Raw genomic sequence first — 21,663 nt, forward strand, 5'->3', positions numbered from 1 at the left:
AATGCTGCAATTAGTTGGTTGTAATTTGGGGTAGAGCAGACATTTCTATATTTCTGTTTGCTGCATGTGTGACATAAATCCACCAGTCCTATTTATATCATTCACAAAAATTCTACCTTTAATTTTTTTTTATTTTTATTTAATTTTTTTAATAAATTAGTATATTTGAGTTTAACCACAATATTTGTTGTATTATTTGTTCTGTCTTTTCAGGTGGATTCAACTGAAAAATTGTTGTTAGGGCGGAGACACAAATATCGGGTCATTTTATCCATATCTCTGGTTCTGTTAGGGAAGGACAGTGCTGTACACACACACGAAAGAAGGAGAGGATTTGTAAATAAACTGTAACATGTTTAAAAAATGATTGAAGAGAGAAAAACAGGGGACATGCTTCAAAGCAGAGCCAAACAGGGAGGTGCTAGCTAAGATTGTTCAACATCAGACATTTTGTTTGTGTTGCCAATATGAACACAACCCTGACATTGCTTATCTCGCCCTCCTTCCACAGGTGAAGACATTGGAGGAGGAGAACAACTCATTGACCAATCAGGTGAGGACTTTGGAGGAGAAGTACAGCTCGTTGACCACTCAGCTGCTGAGGTCACAGAGCCTGGGCCAAGACGACGTCCAGCGACTAGCCAATCAGGAGGAGCGTCTGGTCGTACTGAGGACAGAGTCAGAGACGCTACAGGAGAAGTACAGCAGCAAGGTGCAGGAGGTGAGACAATATTCACCATTTCATTTAACATATTTACTCTATTTAATAATACTGTCCTTCATTGGTGTTGAATGAGGTGAGCTTCCCCCTTTACGTGTCTAGAAAAAGCGCTATTGAAGTCCAATCAATTATTTGTATAATGAATGATATATTACACAAGTACTATTCACTACTGTATGATAATGACATTACTATCATCAGGATGCAGCAGTTAGAATTGTCATCACTTGATGTTGCTGATACTAACATATCAACACTACAAGAGAGAGTCATCATGCTTTTGTAATGCTTATTTATTGGTTAGAGAGGAACATTGGGGTGTTTAACCCCAGAACGGTTCACATCAGAAAGTTTAGTTCATTACAACATTACATCATGGTGCTGTATTCACACAGGGAAGAGCAGGAAGCCACTAAAGGTGTTGTGGTTATTACTATTATCCCAGAGTCCACGGCCTGCAGAGAGACGCATGTAGACCACATCTCCCTCATCCAGCTCTAGAGACAAAGCATTAGATATGTACTCATAATACTGATCATTGGTGTCATTATTAAACATCCGTCTCTTGTCATTGTGGTAAGGGTAAACAGCCATGGCTTTCCCAGTGCGGTTTTCAAAGGCGGTGAACCTGAAGTAATAGACTCCTCTCACTGGTGCTGTGATGAGAGGAGAAGCAGGGAGTGATCATCACTGTCCATCTCTCAGACACCGTTAGTAATACTGGACTGTAGCCTGATTCAGTGTGTGTTGGATTAGTGTGGTCAGTACTTGTAGTTGTGTTGTAGGCCCTGCCAGTGTTGGTGAAGACTTTACTGTAGATCAGTGTGGTGTCAGTATTGAAGGGTCCTACCCCTCCTGAATGAGTCAAAGCAGCAGAGAGGCCACTTTTGATCTGTGAACACAGGAAGAAAACACAAGAGTCTAAGGCTTCAGTCTCACACGGTTTACTTGTTTAATTGATATTCATTGTGATTTGTTCTGTAGTACCAAACTATTATTGGAGTGTGTAGCTGTAAGAATATGATGAGAACTTAGTGCCTTCAGAAAGTATACATACCCCTTGACTGATTCCACATTTTGTTGTTACAGCCTGAATTCAGAATGGATTAAATATATTATATGTTCTAATCCATCTACACACAATACCCCATAATGACAAACGTAAAACATGTTTTTAGAACATTTAGCAAAAGTATTGAAAATTAGAATAGCCTTTGGCAGCGATTACAGCTCTGAGTCTTTTTTGGTAGGCCTCTAAGAGCTTTGTACACCTGGATTGTACAATATTTGCACATTATATATTTTTTAATTCTTCAAGCTCTGTCAAAATGGTTGTTGATCATTGCTAGACAGCCATGTTTAAGTCTTGCCATAGATTTTCAAGCCAATTTAAGTAACAAAACTGTAACTAGGCGACTGAGGAACATTCAATGTTGTCTTGGTAAGCAACTCCAGTGTATATTTGGCTTTGTGTTTTAGGTTATTGTCCTGCTGAAAGGTGAATGTGTCTCCCAGTGTCTGTTGGACAGCAGACTATACCAGGTTTTCCTCTAGGATTTTGCCTGTGCTTAGTGCTATTCCTTTTCTTTCTATCCTAAAAAACTCCCTAGTTGTTGCCGATGACAAGTATACCCATACGATGATGCAGCCAGCACCGTGCTTGAAAATATGAAGAGTGGTACTCAGTGATGTGTTGGATTTACCCCGAACATCATGTTTTGTATTCATCACATGAAGTACATTTCTTTGCCACATTTGTTTGTTTTACTTTTGTGCCTTATTGCAAACAGGTTGCATGTTTTGGACTAGTTTTATTCTGTACAGGCTTAATTCTTTTCACTCTGTCTTTTAGGTTAGTATTGTGGTGTAACTACAATGTAGTTGATCCATCCTCAGTTTTCTCCTATCACAGCCATTAAACTCTGTAATGTGTTTTAAAGCCATCATTGGTGAAATCCCTGAGCGGTGTCCTTCTTATCCGCCACCTGAGTTAGGAAGGACTGCTGTATATTTTGTAGTGACTGGGTGTATTGATACACCATCCAAAGTATTAATAACGTCACCATGCTCAAAGGGATATTCAATGTCTGTTTTTTTTTTTTACCCATTTACCAATAGGTGCTCTTCATTGTGAGGCACTGGAAAACCTCCCTGATCTTTGTGTTTGAATTGTATGTGTGGGGTACAGAGATGAGGTAGTCATTCAAAAATCATGTTAAAAGCTATTATTGCACAGTCGATGAAAGTTATTATGTGACTTGTTAAGCACATTTTTACTCCTGAACTTATTTAGGCTTGCCATAACAAAGAGGTTGAATAATTATTGACTCAAGACATTTCAGCTTTCATTTTTTTAAATTAATGAGTATTTTAACAAATTAACATAATACCACTTTGACGTTATGGGGTATTGTGTGTAGGCCAGTATTACAATGACTCAATTTAATCAATTTTAAATGCAGGCTGTAACGCAACAAAATGTGGAAAAAGTCAAGGGGTGTGAAGGCACTGTATGATTTGTAAGAGATTGTCTTATGGTTCAAATCTAGTCCATTGATTCTACTTGTCACAGAGTATGTGTGGCCTGTCAGGCTGGGCATGTGTGTACTTTGTGTCATTTTCAGATCAAACTGCACCCAGATTAATTTTGTTCTGTTATTTAGTGTTGACTTTAACTAACCACATAAGATCTGGAAGAAACCATGTAATCTGACAATAAATGAAAGATGAACAAATCCTAAAGAATTTAGAGATCCCACTATAAAGTATGTGTACGAAGATTTCCAGTGTGAAACTTGTTTTGTAAAGTTTGCATTCTCTAGCTTCAGCTTCTCCACCTCTGTCACGTTGTATAAATGATATGGGGATGTAACCTAAACAAAAGAGCGAGGTCAAACCTCTAATAAATGCACGGGATGAAACCCGCAATAACAAGTGCACAACAATACACGGGACGAGACCTGTAATAACGAGTACACAATACACACAAGCACAAAAGCCGAAACTACAAAGCACAGGTACTCACAAGACCAACGGACATGGGAACAATAACCCACCAGAACACTGGTGAACAGAGGGCACATATATACAATTACTAATCAGGGGGAATGGGAACCAGGCGTGCGTAATGAAACAGTTCAGTGACGCCTAGAGGCCGGTGATGTAGACCTCCGGAGCTGGTGCGCAGAATGAGCAGCGGTACTGGGGGAATCCGTGACAACAACCTTCTGACTGGCTGTCACTCTCGCCCCCATGGCTGACAGTTCATCTGCTTGTCCTGGAATTATCTGTAGATCTTTTACTGTACTGACTTCACAATGAACCAAACAAATGTTAATGTTTCTACGTAATGAGGCTTTACCTGCATTGTCTTTCTCCAGCTCCTCCACCTTGTTCTTCTGGAGCTGCTGTTGAGTAGTGGTGATGCTCAGCTCCTCTCTAAGAGCCGTCATCTCCTTTTTCTGCTCCTCCACCTTGTTCTTCTGGAGCTGCTGTTGAGTAGTGGTGATGCTCAGCTCCTCTCTAAGAGCCGTCATCTCCTTTTTCTGCTCCTCCACCTTGTTCTTCTGGAGCTGCTGTTGAGTAGTGGTGATGCTCAGCTCCTCTCTAAGAGCCGTCATCTCCTTTTTCTGCTCCTCCACCTTGTTCTTCTGGAGCTGCTGTTGAGTAGTGGTGATGCTCAGCTCCTCTCTAAGAGCCATCATCTCCTTCTCACTGGCCGTCACTCTGGCCCTCATGGCTGACAGTTCAGCTGCTTGTCCTGGAATTATGGGAACAAAATCTGTTAATATTTGAATGTTCTTACATAGATATGTATGAATTATCTGTTCATTACCTGCGTTCTGTTCCACTACCTTCAACTTGGTGAGCCTAAGCTCAAATCGTGGCTCTTCTACCATGTCTTCACTGTCCTTCAGTCTGGACTCAATGTTATTCAGTTCAGTCTTGGTGACAGTCAACTCCACTCTCTGTTCCACCACCATGTCTCATCTCCTTCAGCTCAGTCAGGATGTCAGGGGTGGTGGTGGTCTGACCGCTCGTCTGTTTGTGTGTCGTCTCTCTTGCTTCAGTCCCTTGGCTCTCAATCTGAACCTCTCTCACCTTTCTCTCTCCCCCTTCACTGTGACCCTTTTGAGTTATGTCATTCTCTCTGACCCCTCCACTCTCTCCCTGACTCCATGCTCCAGACAGACAGAACAGCAACATCAGCAGACCTACAGCATCACTTATTCTGAAATGATACATCTTTTAGACATGATGTATTCTATAGACACAATCCCCTTCCTTATATACATGCACAAGTTAGGCAACCACCGCATGAGAATTAAACATGTGTTTCTGACATAAGTTGTACAACAAAAGCCAAATATTCTGATAACGTGAAACACTGGGTGAGCTGACCTCAAGGACATTTCAATCTGACACCTTTGAAAGGCTGAGAACTCAACCTGTTATTCAGTTGAAGCTCTGTCTTTATCTCTGTCAAGTCTGTACTGGTGCTGTGAAGCTCTGTTTTTATCTCCGTCAAGTCTGTACTGGTGCTGTGAAGCTCTGTCTTTATCTCCGTCAAGTCTGTACTGGTGCTGTGAAGCTATGTTTTTATCTCTGTCAAGTCTGTACTGGTGCTGTGAAGCTCTGTCTTTATCTCCGTCAAGTCTGTACTGGTGCTGTGAAGCTATGTTTTTATCTCCGTCAAGTCTGTACTGGTGCTGTGAAGCTATGTTTTTATCTCTGTCAAGTCTGTACTGGTGCTGTGAAGCTCTGTCTTTATCTCCGTCAAGTCTGTACTGGTGCTGTGAAGCTCTGTCTTTATCTCCGTCAAGTCTGTACTGGTGCTGTGAAGCTCTGTCTTTATCTCTGTCAAGTCTGTACTGGTGCTGTGAAGCTATGTTTTTATCTCTGTCAAGTCTGTACTGGTGCTGTGAAGCTCTGTCTTTATCTCTGTCAAGTCTGTACTGGTGCTGTGAAGCTCTGTTTTTATCTCTGTCAAGTCTGTACTGGTGCTGTGAAGCTCTGTCTTTATCTCCGTCAAGTCTGTACTGGTGCTGTGAAGCTCTGTCTTTATCTCCGTCAAGTCTGTACTGGTGCTGTGAAGCTCTGTCTTTATCTCAGTCAAGTCTGTACTGGTGCTGTGAAGCTCTGTTTTTGTTTGAAACTCAACCAAGATCTTTAATTAGACCCTTAAAAGTTTAGGAAAATCGATCAACAATCCAACCGTTGATTTCTTAACAGATTCCCAAGCACATTTGAGTTGTCTGTGGGGTGTCATGTATAAGGGTCATATCTCTGTAAGCATTAGAATTACGTTAAGGGTTAGGGTTAGGAGCTAGGTTTAGGTTTAGGGTTAGGATTAAGGTTAGGTTTTTGGGCTAAGGTTAGGGTAAGAGTATGGGTTAGGGAAAATAGGATTTTGAATGGGACTGAATGGTGTGTCCCCACAAGGTTAGCTGTACAAGGCTGTGTGTGTGTTCGTTATAGCTGGACACACTGCGGTTGGAGGTGGAGGGGGCGTACTCTGACAACGCGCACCTCCGCCAGGAGAGCCAGGTGGTCATGGCCAATGTCAACCGCTGGGTCAAAGAGCAGAGGTGGGTAGGACACCAACACATAGCAAATGCATAGTAGGAAACACCCACACACACTCTCTGATTGCCAGCCCAGTATGATGCATCTCTCTCTGTGTGTGTGTCAGGGTTGCCAGTGAGAGTCTAGCTGCTAAGATCAGAGGTCAGAACAAGGTGCTGCTCATCATCAGTGAGGAGAAACAGTGAGTACATCATTCACATACTGTATACTGCGTACCGTTCTTATCATTATACTGTCTATCTTGCCGTTATATACACTACCGGTCAAAGGTACCCATTCAAGGGTTTTTCTTTATTTTTTACTATTTTATACATTGTAGAATAATAGTGAATACATCAAAACTATGAAATAACACATATGGAATCATGTTAAACAAATCCAAATATATTTTATATTTGAGATTCTTCAAATAGCCACCCCTTGCCTTGATGACAGCTTTGCACACTCTTGGCTTTCTCTCAACCAGCTTCATAAGGTAGTGACCTGGAATGCATTTCAATGAACAGGCATGCCTTGTTCATTTGTGGAATTTCTTTCCTTCTTAATGCATTTGAGCCAATCAGTTGTGTTGTGACAAGGTAGGGGCGGTATTCAGATAGCCCTATTTGGTAAAATACCAAGTCCATATTATGGCAAGAACAGCTCAAATAAGCAAAGAGAATGGACAGTCCATCATTACTTTAAGTCATGAAGGTCAGTCAATACGGAACATTTCAAGAACTTTGAAAGTTTCTTCAAGTGCAGTCGCAAAAACCATCAAACGCTATGATGAAACTGGCTCTCATGAGGACCGCCACAGGAAAGGAAAACCCAGAGTTACCTCTACTGCAGAAGATAACTTCATTAGATTTACCAGCCTCAGAAATTGCAGCGCAAATAAATGCTTCATGTAACCGACACATTTCAACATCAACTGTTCAGAGGAGACTGTGTGAATCAGGCCTTCATGGTTGAATTGCTGCGAAAGTTCACCTTCCAACAGGACAACGACCCTAAGCACACAGCCAAGACAACGCAGGAGTGGCTTCGGGACAAGTCTCTGAATGTCCTTGAGTGGCCCAGCCAGAGCCCAGACTTGAACCACATCGAACATCTCTGGACAGACCATAAAATAGCTGTGCAGTGACGCTCCCCATCCAAACTGACAGAGCTTGAGAGGATCTGCAGAGAAGAATGGGGGAAACTCCCCAAATACAGGTGTGCCAAGCGTGTAGCATCATACCCAAGAAGACTCGAGGCTGTAATTGATGCCAATGGTGCTTCAACAAAGTACTGAGTAAAGGGCCTGAATACTTATGGATATTTATACGTTTACAAAAACATCTGAAACCTGTTTTTGCTTCGTCAATATGAGGTATTGTGTGTAGATTGATGAGGGAAAACAAACAATTTAATCAATTTTAGAATAAGGCTGTAACGTAACAAAATGGGGAAAAAGTCAAGGGGTCTGAATATTTTCCGAATGCACTGTATATCATTATATATCATTATACTTTCTATCTTAGACAGTATGAGATATAATGATAAAATAGACAGTATAATGAGATATAATGATATCTTATCATTATATCTCATTTTGCTATCTGTGATATCATTATTATGTCTATCGTATTATATATAATTATATCTTATTATATATCATACTGTCTCTCTTATCATTATACTGTCTATCTTATTATACTGTCTATCTTATCATTATGTTTATTATTATTATTATATCATTATTTTACTTGCTATATTGTATTTACTTTGCCATCATGGCCTTTTTTGCCTTTACCTCCCTTCTCACCTCATTTGCTCACATTGTATATAGACTTGTTTATACTGCATTATTGACTGTATGTTTGTTTTTACTCCATGTGTAACTCTGTGTCGTTTTATCTGTCGAACTGCTTTGCTTTATCTTGGCCAGGTCGCAATTGTAAATGAGAACTTGTTCTCAACTTGCCTACCTGGTTAAATAAAGGTAAAATAAAATAAATAAAAAAATAAAAAAAATAAAATGTATCATTATACTGTATCTCTTATCAGTATATATCATTGTACTGTATATTATCATTATACTGTCTATCTTATCATTATATATCATTGTACTCTCTATCTTATCATTATGTATAGAGATTGGTTTAAATGCGGAAGACACGTTTCAGTTGAATGCATTCAGTTGTACAACTGATTAGGTATCCCCCTTTCCCTTTATACTGTCTATCTTCTCATTATGTATCATTGTACTGTCTATATCTTATCATTATATACAGTTGAAGTCACAAGTTTACATACACCTTAGCCAAATACATTTAAACTCAGTTTTTCACAGTTTATCACAGTTCCTGACATTTAATCCTAGTAAAAATTATCTGTCTTAGGTCAGTTAGGATCACCACTTAATTTTAAGAATGTGAAATGTCAGAATAATAGTAGAGAGAATGATTTCTTTCAGCTTTTATTTCTTTCAGCTTTTATTTCTTTCATCACATTCCCAGTGGGTCAGAAGTTTACATACACTCAATTAGTATTTGGAGGCATTGCCTTTAAATTGTTTAACTTGGGTCAAACGTTTCAGGTTGCCTTCTACAAGCTTCCCACAATAAGTTGGGTGAATTTTGGCCGGTGTAATTTTGGCAGGTGTAACTGAGTCAGGTTTGTAGGCCTCCTTGCTCGCACACGCTTTTTCAGTTCTGCCCACAAATTTTCTATAGGATTTAGGTCAGGTTTAGGTCAAGTGATGGCCACTTCAGTACCTTGACTTTGTTGTGCTTAAGCCATTTTGCCACAACTTTGGAAGTAAGCTTGGGGTCATTGTCCATTTGGAAGACCCATTTGCGACCAAGCTTTAACTTCCTGACTGACTGATGTCTTGAGATGTTGCTTCAATATATCCACATATTTTCCTTCCTCATGAAGCCATCTATTTTGTGAAGTACACCAGTCCCTCCCGCAGCAAAGCACCCACACAACATGATGCTGCCACCCAAGGATGAACCAGACTTGTGGAGGTCTACAATTTTTTTTCTGAGGTCTTGGCTGATTTCTTTTGATTTTCCCATGATGTCAAGCAAGGTTTGAAGGTAGGCCTTGAAATACATCCACAGGTACACCTCCAATTGACTCAAATTATGTCAATTAGCCTATCAGAAGCTTCGAAAGCCATGATATAATTTTCTGGAATTTTCCAAGCTGTTTAAAGGCACAGTCAACTTAGTGTATGTAAACTACTGACCCACTGTATACAGTGAATTATAAGTGAAAAAATCTGTCTGTTAACAATTGTTGGAAAAATGACTTGTGTCATGTACAAAGTAGATGTCCTAACCAACTTGCCAAAACTATAGTTTGTTAACAAGAAATTTGTGGAGTGGTTGAACAATGATTTTTAATGACTCCAACCTAAGTGTATGTAAACTTCCGACTTCAACTGTATCATTATACTGTCTATCTTAACATTATATATCATTATAGTGTCTACACTGAGTGCATAAAACATTAGGAACACCTGGTCTTTCCATGACAAACTAACTAGGTGAAGGCTATGATCCCTTATTGATGTCACCTGTAATATCCACTTCAATCAGTGTAGATGAAGGGGAGGAGACAGGTTAAAGAAGGATTTATAAGCCTTGAGACAATTCAGACATGGATTATGTATGTGTGCCATTCAGAGGGTGAATGGGCAAGACATCATTTTTGCACATTAAGTGTTTGAGATAGTAATGTATCAATATTTATTATTTACAAATGAGCTATGACATAGCCAATGAATATATAGCATAACTTTCAAAATCAAATGGTTTTGACCATTTGGATGTTTTTACAGAGTGAACTTCTCTTCTCCCTTCGGGCCATGCAGTGCACCTCGGTCCTTGTTATGTAATTATATAAAAAAAATATACCACAACTATTGCTGATGTTGAACCTGAACAATCCAGATAAAACAGGTAAAACACCATTTTCAGCACATGGATAACAATAATAACCTATAGCACATTACAAAGGTTGTCACTCAACACATAAACATTTTAGCATGTGTAAGATGCCGCCTACCTCGCGTTGGTCAGCGCATGAAGTTGGGCACAATGCACAGTTTGACTACAGGCTACTGATATTACCTGGGGTTGTTTGGCATTCAAAATGACACATGCTTAGTTCGACACTGAAGGACAGGACACATCAGTTGTCACAAAAGATGAGGTATTTTCAGAAGGTAGAATAAAACATTTAAAAATAAATGTGTAACCGGCAATTCGTAACGTTTAAATAGGATGTTCTGACAAATGCATGCTACATTTGGATCGGTTTGGGGTCTGCTGACCAATGCACTAGTATCTTAAACATTTGAACCAGGGACTGATGCGTATCGGAGAATCGTTACATCCCTAGGAATCAGGTGTGTTAATGTTAGTGCTAGGGCAAATACAAAACTGTGCACCCCCTAGGGTCCCCAGGACTAGGATGGAGAAACACTGACATAAAGCCCCTTAACAAGGTATGGACTCCCTTACCAGAAACACATGATGTACACGTATTACATATGTATGTGTTTGTGTGTCCTTGAGAGTGTGTGTGTTGTCCCTGAGCAGCGAATTTGTTTACTAAAGATGACTGGATGTTCTGAGACAGGAAACTCAGCTCAGCTAAACGCTGCACCTGCTAACTAGGTCACCTTTCCCACCAGGGGGGTATGTGTGATCACAGCAGGTGGGTGTGTGTGTGCGTTCGTAGGTGTGTGTGTGTTACACACTCCTCTCTGATTCAGAATCTCAGAGAAAGACACACACCTGACACACACCCATTACTTCCTGCCCACCGTCAGCAAACACACACACACACACACACACACACACACACACACACACACACTGACACTGTTCTTCAGAGATCAAAGTGGTCTTCCCGTCATCCATCATTCCACCCCCTGTAGCTCCATACCGCCATCATGCTGAGAATGTCTCTCCTTCTTCCTGTGTGTGTGTGTGTCTTTCTGTCCTCTATCCTTCTGTCCTCTCTAGCCTTTTATCCTTCTGTAATTTCTATCCTTCTATCCTCTCAGTCCTTCCGTCCTCTCTATCCTTCTATCCTCTCTATCATTCTATCCTCTCAGTCCTTCTATCCTCTCTATCCTTCTATCCTCTCTATCCTTCAATCCTCTCTATCCTTCTATCCTATCAGTCATTCCGTCCTCTCAGTCCTGCCGTCCTCTCTATCCTTCTATCCTCTGTCCTTCCGTCCTCTCTAACCTTCTATCCTCTCAGTCCTTCTGTCCACTCTATCCTTCTATCCTCTGTCCTTCTATCCTCTCCATCCTTCTATCCTCAGTCCTTCTATCCTCTCTATCCTTCCTTCCTCTCAGTCCTTCCGTCCTCTCAGTCCTTCCGTCCTCTCTATCCTTCTATCCTCTCAGTCCTTCCGTCCTCTCTACCCTTCTGTCCTTATATCCTTCTGTAATCTCTATCCACTCTGTCCATCTGTGCTTCTGTCCTTTCTATCCTTCTGTCCTCTCGATCCGTCTGTCCTCTCTATCCTTCTATCCTCTCTATCCTTCTGTCCTCTCTATCATTCATTTTATCCATCTGTCATCTCTATCATTGTATCCTTCTGTAATATCTATCCTGCTGTCCTCTCTAGCCTTGTGTTCTCTCTAGCCTTTTATCCTTCTGTCATCTCTATCCTTTCTGTCCTCTCTGTCCTTCTGTCCTCTCTATCCTTCTGTAATATCTATCCTTCTGTCCTCTCTAGCCTTCTGTCCTCTCTAGCCTTTTATCCTTCTGTCCTCTCTAGCCTTCCTTCTCATCTATCCTTTTATCCTTCTGTCCTCTCTATCCTTTTATCCTTCTATAATCTCTATCCTTTTATCCTTCTGTCCTCTCTAGCCTTCTGTCCTCTCTATCCTTTTATCCTTCTGTCCTCTCTAGCCTTTTATCCTTCTGTCCTCTATCCTTTTATCCTTCTATAATCTCTAGCCTTTTATCCTTCTGTAATCTCTATCCTTTTATCCTTCTGTCCTCTCTATCCTTTTATCCTTCTGTAATCTCTAGCCTTTATCCTTCTGTAATCTCTAGCCTTTTATCCTTCTGTCCCGCTATCCTTTTATCCTTCTGTAATCTCTATCCTTTTATCCTTCTGTCCTCGCTATCCTTTTATCCTTCTGTAATCTCTAGCCTTTATCCTTCTGTAATCTCTAGCCTTTTATCCTTCTGTCCCCGCTATCCTTTTATCCTTCTGTAATCTCTAGCCTTTATCCTTCTGTAATCTCTAGCCTTTTATCCTTCTGTAATCTCTAGCCTTTATCCTTCTGTAATCTCTGGCCTTTTATCCTTCTGTCCCGCTATCCTTTTATCCTTCTGTAATCTCTATCCTTTTATCCTTCTGTCCCCGCTATCCTTTTATCCTTCTGTAATCTCTATCCTTTAATCCTTCTGTCCTCGCTATCCTTTTATCCTTCTGTAATCTCTAGCCTTTATCCTTCTGTAATCTCTAGCCTTTTATCCTTCTGTAATCTCTAGCCTTTATCCTTCTGTAATCTCTATCCTTTTATCCTTCTGTCCTCGCTATCCTTTTATCCTTCTGTAATCTCTAGCCTTTATCCTTCTGTAATCTCTATCCTTTTATCCTTCTGTCCTCGCTATCCTTTTATCCTTCTGTAATCTCTAGCCTTTATCCTTCTGTAATCTCTAGCCTTTTATCCTTCTGTCCCCGCTATCCTTTTATCCTTCTGTAATCTCTATCCTTTTATCCTTCTGTCCTCGCTATCTTTTTATCCTTCTGTAATCTCTATCCTTCTGTTATCTGTCCTTTCTATTCTTCTATCCTTCTATAATCTGTCTCCTTCTGTCCTCTCTCTCTCCTTCTATTCTCTCTAGCCTTATGTCCTCACTATACTTCTGTCCTCTCTATCCTCTGTCCTCTCTAGCCTTCTGTCCTCTGTAGCCTTGTATCCTTCTGTCATCTCTGTCCTTCTGTCCTCTATCCTTTTGTCCTCTCTATCCTTTTATCCTTCTGTCCTCTCTATCCTTCTGTCCTCTCACTATGTCTTGTCTGTCTGTCCGTCTGTCTGGGTCAGCGTGTTCGCCTGCCATTCCACCTAAATGACATCATTAAAGCCAGACAGTGGTTTGAGTGCACTGTGTTCCTCTCTCCATCTCCTTCATTTATGTTGCCTTTCTCTGTCTCTCTCCTCTCATCCAAAAATCTATATGGATTGCTTTTCTCTCTCTCTCTCTCTCTCTCTCTCTCTCTCTCTCTCTATCTCTGTGTCTCTCTCTCAGACATCTTCAGGAGGCTAACAGGGCCCTAGAGGAGGAGCTGAGGAAATTGGGAGATGAGGGGGAGGAGAAGGAGAGAGAGATGGAACGCTTAAAGGTAAATGAGAGGAAGAAGAGAGAGATCTTCTAGACTGAGGGAGAAAAAAGAAAGAGAAAAGAAAGATATAGAATTTCTGTAGTTGACATATGCACAGTTGTTTGTGTATAATATTTTGTACCCCCCCCCCCCCCCCCACACACACACACACACACTCTTCTAAATGTGTCTGTCTCTTTTAGAAGCCTTTGGTCTAACCACACATGCCATTTAGTCTCTGTAATATGCCATATTTCCAAATACTTTGATCAGACAATGGTAACAGCATCTGAGTCCTATCACTCTTATCTGATATGTCAGCAGTGCCTGAGGCATACAGCCACCAAAAACCTTCCTCAAAACTAATGACTGGAACTCAATCAGAATAACACCAGTGATTAGTATAGAATATTGTAGAATAGAACAAAACTCTACATGGAAGTGGTGCTGATAAGACTATCGTCGGCTTAGATTAATATTTAGCTTGTCATTTTCTCCGTAGGCCCAGGTTCAAGACCGGGGTCAACAGCAGGAGGAGTAAGTACCAACGGTCTGTGTGTCTGTTCTCTGTCTGGACACGGTGTGTGTGTGTGGTCATACATGTGTGTACGTATACTCCCAATCAGTCACCATAGTAGTCATGATCACATCCAGACACAGGCGTTTCATACACTCAGGCTGCTTCTTCCCCAGCAGCTGTTAATGATGTTATTACCAATTAAAAGTTGTGAATGGGATAATGACATTAGGGGGAGGGGGTGTACTGCCAATTAAAAGACCCTCAGGCGATGCCACCTGTGTCTGTGTGTGACGTGACCTACCCATACACACACTGAATAACTAAATCATGCTGAGTCTTTAGCAATGATAAGTCTCTGACCAGAGTCCTCATTGTTGTCAGATTAAGTTTCATCTGTAGTGGAGAGGTTCATCTATTCGTTTCATTAAGAGGATGAAAGAATGATGGACAGAAGGGATGGTTGTGGGGGGCAATAGAGGTACCTGCCTGAAGCAATCCTCCCCAAACCTACACACACACACTAACAATCACCCCCCACCTGACCCCTTGGGTCCCCCTTGTTAACGATGCATCCCTCCACCACGCCCCCTCCTCGTCCTCTAACGAACCAACAGGCTTTATTTCCAAACCAATCTAATTTGTTTGGACTCCTATTGGTTTCAAACACAGTTCAAAGCTGTCAGTCATTTTAATGGTATTATTAAGGGCCCTGACAGAAAGGTGAATCACATCTCTTTGTCTTTCTGAATAATTGCTACAGAGGCCGAGAGAAGAGATTCATATAGATGTGGGTTTTTGAATATATTAATGTAGACTGAGATAAGATGCAGTGAATGAAGCTGTCTTCTATTGTCTCTTATTATGGGAAAACGCCTTCGTGTCATTATTACAATTTCCCCGTAGCATATATGAATCGAAATACTTGCTATATGAGAAGTGATATTTGCATGGCTGTCATATACCTATTGGCCTACACATGATTAGGATCATGCATTATGAAGGAGGTCTCTAGGGATACGGTGGTATAATCATGACAGTGATCAACCTAGTGAGGAGTCAGTTATTCGAAATATTTTCTGAAATCCCTCTAATCGTTGGTTATTCCATGATGATTACAAAGCTTACTATATACACAGCCTCTATACGCTGTGTAATATAGGCTACATAGTACAATATACTCTTACCAGGATTATAAAGTTCATCCATTAAGCTGTATGTTTACTGATTTGACAGAAAATGAGGAGAGAAGAGGAAGCATGAGAGGGGAGGAAAAGAGAGGAGAAGGGGTGAGGAGAGGAGGAGTGAGAAGAGGAAGCATGAGAGGGGAGGAAAAGAGGAGAAGAGGAAGCATGAGAGGGGAGGAAAAGAGAGGAGAAGGGGTGAGGAGAGGAGGAGTGAGAAGGGACGAGAGGCGAGGATATTTTTACATTTTAGTCATTTAGCAGATGCTCTTTTCCAGAGTGACTTACAGTTAGTGTATTCATCTTAAGATAACTAGGTGGGACATCCATATACCACAGGAATAGAAAGTACATGTTTCCTCAATCGTAGAGTCAAAGCTAGTGGGGGGGGGGTGTATTTAAGATGATGATTGAAGAGGCGGGGTTTCAGATGTTTATGGAAGATTGGCAGGCTCCCTGCTGTCCTAGCTTCAGGAAGAAACTGGTTCCACTATTGGGGTGCCAGGACAGAGAAGAGCTTGGACTGGGCTGAGCAGAAGCTGCCCTCCCGTAGGGGTGGAAAGGCCAAGAGACCTGAGGTGGCAGACCGCAGTGCTGGGGTTGGGGTGTAGGGTTTGAGCCTGAAGGTAGAGAGGGGAAGTTCCTCTTGCTGCTCCACAGGCAAGCACCATGGTCTTGTAGTGGAAGCAAGCTTTGACTGGAAGCCAGTGGAGTGTGCAGAGGAGCCAGATGAGAGAACTTGGGAAGGTTGAAAACCAGGTGGGCTGCAGTAGTCTGGGTAAGTGTCAGGGGTTTGATGGCACAAGCGGGGAGCAAAGCCAACAGCGAGTTGAAGTAGTCCGGACGGGAGAGGACGAGTGCCTGGATTAGGACCTGCACCCGCTTCCTGTGTGAGGTAGGGTCGTACTCTACGAATGTTGTAGAGCATGAACCTGCAGGAGCGGGTCACTGCTTTGATGTTTGCAGAGAATGACAAGGTGTTGTCCAGGGTCACGCCAAGGTTCTTTGCACTCTGGGAGGGGAACACTGGAGTTGTCAACCGTGATGGAGGTATTTGAGCAGGCAGGCCTTCCCCGGGAGGAAGAGCAATTCCGTCTTGTTGAGCTTGAGGTGGTGGGCCGACATTCCTCACCTGCCTCACCAATTCATCCCTGACCACATCCCCTCTGACATCCAAGTTGAGATATCTGCCAGGCGCGCAAAGATGTCGCCACCTGGAAAGTAGTTGAGTGTCATCCACATAGCAATGATAGCAGAGACTGTGAGGATTTGATGGAGCCGAGTGTCTCGGTGTATCGAGAAGAGGGCCTAGAACCGAGCCCTGGGGGACACGGGTAGTGATAGTATGTGGTGCAGACTCAGATCCTCTCCACTTCACCTGGTAGGAGTGGTCTGCCATGTAGGATGCAATCCAAGAGTGTGCAGAGCCTGAGACGCCCAGCCCTGAGAGGAGGATCTGATGGTTCATGGTGTCGAAGGCAGCGGATAGATCTAGGAGGATGAGAACAGAAGAGAGTCAGTTTTTGCAGTGTCCTTGACAGAGAAGAACAGTCTCGGTTGAGTGACCCGTCTTGAAGCCTGACTGGTTAGGGTCAAGATGATCGTTCTGAGAAAGATAATCAGAAAGTTGATCAGAGACTGCACGCTCAAGTGTTTTGTAAAGAAAAGAAAGGGATACAGGTCTATAGTTTTTTACGTCAGATGAGTCGAAGGTTGGTTTCTTGAGGGGAGCAACTCGGGCCATTTTGAAGTCAGAGGGGATGCAGCCAGTGGTCAGGGATGAGTTGGTGAGGCAAGTGAGGAATGGGAGAAGGTCTCCAGAGATGGTGTGGCTAAGGCAGAAGGGGATGGTGTCGAGCAGGCAGGTTGTCGGGCAGCCAGACCTCACTAGTCACAGGATGTCATCTGGAGAGAGAAGGGAGAAAGAAGTCAAGACGTAGGGTACTTCTGTGTGAGTGAGACTAGTGGTCTCAATGGTCTGAGTGAATGAGTAGCATATGTCATGGCTGAGTTGACAAAGTTGTCCGCAGAGAGGGAGGGGGTAGAGGATTAAGGAGGGAGAAAGTGGAAAAGAGTTTCCTAGGGCTAGAGGCATACGCTTGAAATTTAGTGGTAGAAATTGGGAGAGAGAGAGAGAGAGAGGGAGAGAGAGATGGGAAGAGATTGGAAGATGAGGGAGAGTAGGGAGTGAAAGGTTGTAAGCAGCCTCTAGTAACGATGAGGCCAAGTGCATTGCCTGCCTTGTGAGTGGGAGGGGATTGGGAAAGGGTGAGGTCAAACGTATTGCCTGCCTTGTGAGTGGGAGGGGATTGGGAAAGGGTGAGGTCAAACGTATTGCCTGCCTTGTGAGTGGGAGGGGATTGGGAAAGGGTGAGGTCAAACGTATTGCCTGCCTTGTGAGTGGGAGGGGATTGGGAAAGGGTGAGGTCAAACGTATTGCCTGCCTTGTGAGTGGGAGGGGATTGGGAAAGGGTGAGGTCAAACGTATTGCCTGCCTTGTGAGTGGGAGGGGATTGGGAAAGGGTGAGGTCAAACGTATTGCCTGCCTTGTGAGTGGGAGGGGATTGGGAAAGGGTGAGGTCAAACGTATTGCCTGCCTTGTGAGTGGGAGGGGATTGGGAAAGGGTGAGGTCAAACGTATTGCCTGCCTTGTGAGTGGGAGGGGATTGGGAAAGGGTGAGGTCAAACGTATTGCCTGCCTTGTGAGTGGGAGGGGATTGGGAAAGGGTGAGGTCAAACGTATTGCCTGCCTTGTGAGTGGGAGGGGATTGGGAAAGGGTGAGGTCAAACGTATTGCCTGCCTTGTGAGTGGGAGGGGATTGGGAAAGGGTGAGGTCAAACGTATTGCCTGCCTTGTGAGTGGGAGGGGATTGGGAAAGGGTGAGGTCAAACGTATTGCCTGCCTTGTGAGTGGGAGGGGATTGGGAAAGGGTGAGGTCAAACGTATTGCCTGCCTTGTGAGTGGGAGGGGATTGGGAAAGGGTGAGGTCAAACGTATTGCCTGCCTTGTGAGTGGGAGGGGATTGGGAAAGGGTGAGGTCAAACGTATTGCCTGCCTTGTGAGTGGGAGGGGATTGGGAAAGGGTGAGGTCAAACGTATTGCCTGCCTTGTGAGTGGGAGGGGATTGGGAAAGGGTGAGGTCAAACGTATTGCCTGCCTTGTGAGTGGGAGGGGATTGGGAAAGGGTGAGGTCAAACGTATTGCCTGCCTTGTGAGTGGGAGGGGATTGGGAAAGGGTGAGGTCAAACGTATTGCCTGCCTTGTGAGTGGGAGGGGATTGGGAAATGGTGAGGTCAAACGTATTGCCTGCCTTGTGAGTGGGAGGGGATTGGGAAAGGGTGAGGTCAAACGTATTGCCTGCCTTGTGAGTGGGAGGGGATTGGGAAAGGGTTAGGTCAAACGTATTCCCTGCCTTGTGAGTGGGAGGGGATTGGGAAAGGGTGAGGTCAAACGTATTGCCTGCCTTGGGAGGGGATTGGGAAAGGGTGAGGTCAAACGTATTGCCTGCCTTGTGAGTGGGAGGGGATTGGGAAAGGGTGAGATCAAACGTATTGCCTGCCTTGTGAGTGGGAGGGGACTGGGAAAGGGTGAGGTCAAACGTATTGCCTGCCTTGTGAGTGGGAGGGGACTGGGAAAGGGTGAGGTCAAACGTATTGCCTGCCTTGTGAGTGGGAGGGGATTGGGAAAGGGTGAGGTCAAACAAACATATTGCCTGCCTTGTGAGTGGGAGGGGATTGGGAAAGGGTGAGGTCAAACGTATTGCCTGCCTTGTGAGTGGGAGGGGATTGGGAAAGGGTGAGGTCAAACGTATTGCCTGCCTTGTGAGTGGGAGGGGACTGGGAAAGGGTGAGAAGTGGAAAGAAATTAATCGAAGGCAGACGTCGGGAGGTTGAAGTCGCCAAGTACTAAGAGCGGTGAGCATCGTCAGGAAATGAGCTTATCAAGGTGTCCAACTAATTGAGGAACTCTCCAAGGGCACCTGGTGGGCATACTGTTAATCTTGAATGGACAAGTGACAGTATGGAATTCAAATGAGGAGAAACAGGTAAGAGAGGGAGAAAATAGAAAATCTCCACTTAGGACAAATGAGTAGACCTGTGCCATCACTATGACAACCAGATGCTCTCGGACCATGAGAGAAAACATGGGGTACAGGTACACTAAATTAGAAGGGTTGCAGCCAAGGGGTGGGGAGCGTCTGTAAAGCCTACAGGGAGTGGTGTGGACAGGTATAGAAAACACACACAGTTGACAAAGCTACAAAAGAGCAAAATGAGAATCTGTAAACAACTAGGTAAGATAGTGAGAGAGTGGTGTGAAGCCTACAGGGAGAGGTGTGGACAGGTATAGAAAACACACACAACTAGGTAAGATACAGTGCCTTGCGAAAGTATTCGGCCCCCTTGAACTTTGCGACCTTTTGCCACATTTCAGGCTACAAACATAAAGATATAAAACTGTATTTTTTGTGAAGAATCAACAACAAGTGGGACACAATCATGAAGTGGAACGACATTTATTGGATATTTCAAAACCTGAAAAATTGGGCGTGCAAAATTATTCAGCCCCCTTAAGTTAATACTTTGTAGCGCCACCTTTTGCTGCGATTACAGCTGTAAGTCGCTTGGGGTATGTCTCTATCAGTTTTGCACATCGAGAGACTGAAATTTTTTCCCATTCCTCCTTGCAAAACAGCTCGAGCTCAGTGAGGTTGGATGGAGAGCATTTGTGGACAGCAGTTTTCAGTTCTTTCCACAGATTCTCAATTGGATTCAGGTCTGGACTTTGACTTGGCCATTCTAACACCTGGATATGTTTATTTTTGAACCATTCCATTGTAGATTTTGCTTTATGTTTTGGATCATTGTCTTGTTGGAAGACAAATCTCCGTCCCAGTCTCAGGTCTTTTGCAGACTCCATCAGGTTTTCTTCCAGAATGGTCCTGTATTTGGCTCCATCCATTTTCCCATCAATTTTAACCATCTTCCCTGTCCCTGCTGAAGAAAAGTAGGCCCAAACCATGATGCTGCCACCACCATGTTTGACAGTGGGGATGGTGTGTTCAGGGTGATGAGCTGTGTTGCTTTTACGCCAAACATAACGTTTTGCATTGTTGCCAAAAAGTTCAATTTTGGTTTCATCTGACCAGAGCACCTTCTTCCACATGTTTGGTGGCTTGTGGCAAACCTTAAACGACACTTTTTATGGATATCTTTAAGAAATGGCTTTCTTCTTGCCACTCTTCCATAAAGGCCAGATTTGTGCAATATACGACTGATTGTTGTCCTATGGACAGAGTCTCCCACCTCAGCTGTAGATCTCTGCAGTTCATCCAGAGTGATCATGGGCCTCTTGGCTGCATCTCTGATCAGTCTTCTCCTTGTATGAGCTGAAAGTTTAGAGGGACGGCCAGGTCTTGGTAAATTTGCAGTGGTCTGATACTCCTTCCATTTCAATATTATCGCTTGCACAGTGCTCCTTGGGATGTTTAAAGCTTGGGAAATCTTTTTGTATCCAAATCCGGCTTTAAACTTCTTCACAACAGTATCTCGGACCTGCCTGGTGTGTTCCTTGTTCTTCATGATGCTCTCTGCGCTTTTAACGGACCTCTGAGACTATCACAGTGCAGGTGCATTTATACGGAGACTTGATTACACACAGGTGGATTGTATTTATCATCATTAGTCATTTAGGTCAACATTGGATCATTCAGAGATCCTCACTGAACTTCTGGAGAGAGTTTGCTGCACTGAAAGTAAAGGGGCTGAATAATTTTGCACGCCCAATTTTTCAGTTTTTGATTTGTTAAAAAAGTTTGAAATATCCAATAAATGTCGTTCCACTTCATGATTGTGTCCCACTTGTTGTTGATTCTTCACAAAAAATACAGTTTTATATCTTTATGTTTGAAGCCTGAAATGTGGCAAAAGGTCGCAAAGTTCAAGGGGGCCGAATACTTTCGCAAGGCACTGTAGTGAGAGAGTGGTGTGAAGCCTACAGGGAGAGGTGTGGACAGGTATAGAAAACACACACAACTAGGTAAGATAGTGAGAGAGTGGTGTGAAGCCTACAGGGAGAGGTGTGGACAGGTATAGAAAACACACACAACTAGGTAAGATAGTGAGAGAGTGGTGTGAAGCCTTCCTCTCTTTCGGCAGACCAGTCTTTGTATCGGTGACGGTCATAGTTTTGCAACATGACCGCTGCTTTTAGCTGCCGCTGAGAATCAAGGGGAGACTGAAGAACTAACAGTAATAGCTAATTAACTCGTAAAGGTGGAGAGAACACTTCCCTGTACTAATTGCTGATTGCCTAGGAG

General features: G+C 43.1%; 1 protein-coding gene across 3 annotated transcripts in view; it reads left to right on the top strand.

Moving 5' to 3' along the window:
- The window catches only part of LOC109878541 (golgin subfamily B member 1), a 163,341-nt gene that overhangs the window by 130,524 nt on the left and 11,154 nt on the right, over positions 1–21,663 (top strand). For all 3 annotated transcript variants that reach the window (XM_031796515.1, XM_031796516.1, XM_031796517.1), the window contains 5 exons: positions 512–721; positions 6,200–6,309; positions 6,414–6,488; positions 13,570–13,663; positions 14,145–14,179. In XM_031796515.1, the coding sequence (XP_031652375.1) occupies positions 512–721; positions 6,200–6,309; positions 6,414–6,488; positions 13,570–13,663; positions 14,145–14,179 (524 nt within the window). The remainder of the gene's footprint in view (positions 1–511; positions 722–6,199; positions 6,310–6,413; positions 6,489–13,569; positions 13,664–14,144; positions 14,180–21,663) is intronic.

This window comes from Oncorhynchus kisutch, linkage group LG18 (genome assembly GCF_002021735.2).
Source record: "Oncorhynchus kisutch isolate 150728-3 linkage group LG18, Okis_V2, whole genome shotgun sequence".
NCBI lineage: Eukaryota > Metazoa > Chordata > Actinopteri > Salmoniformes > Salmonidae > Oncorhynchus > Oncorhynchus kisutch.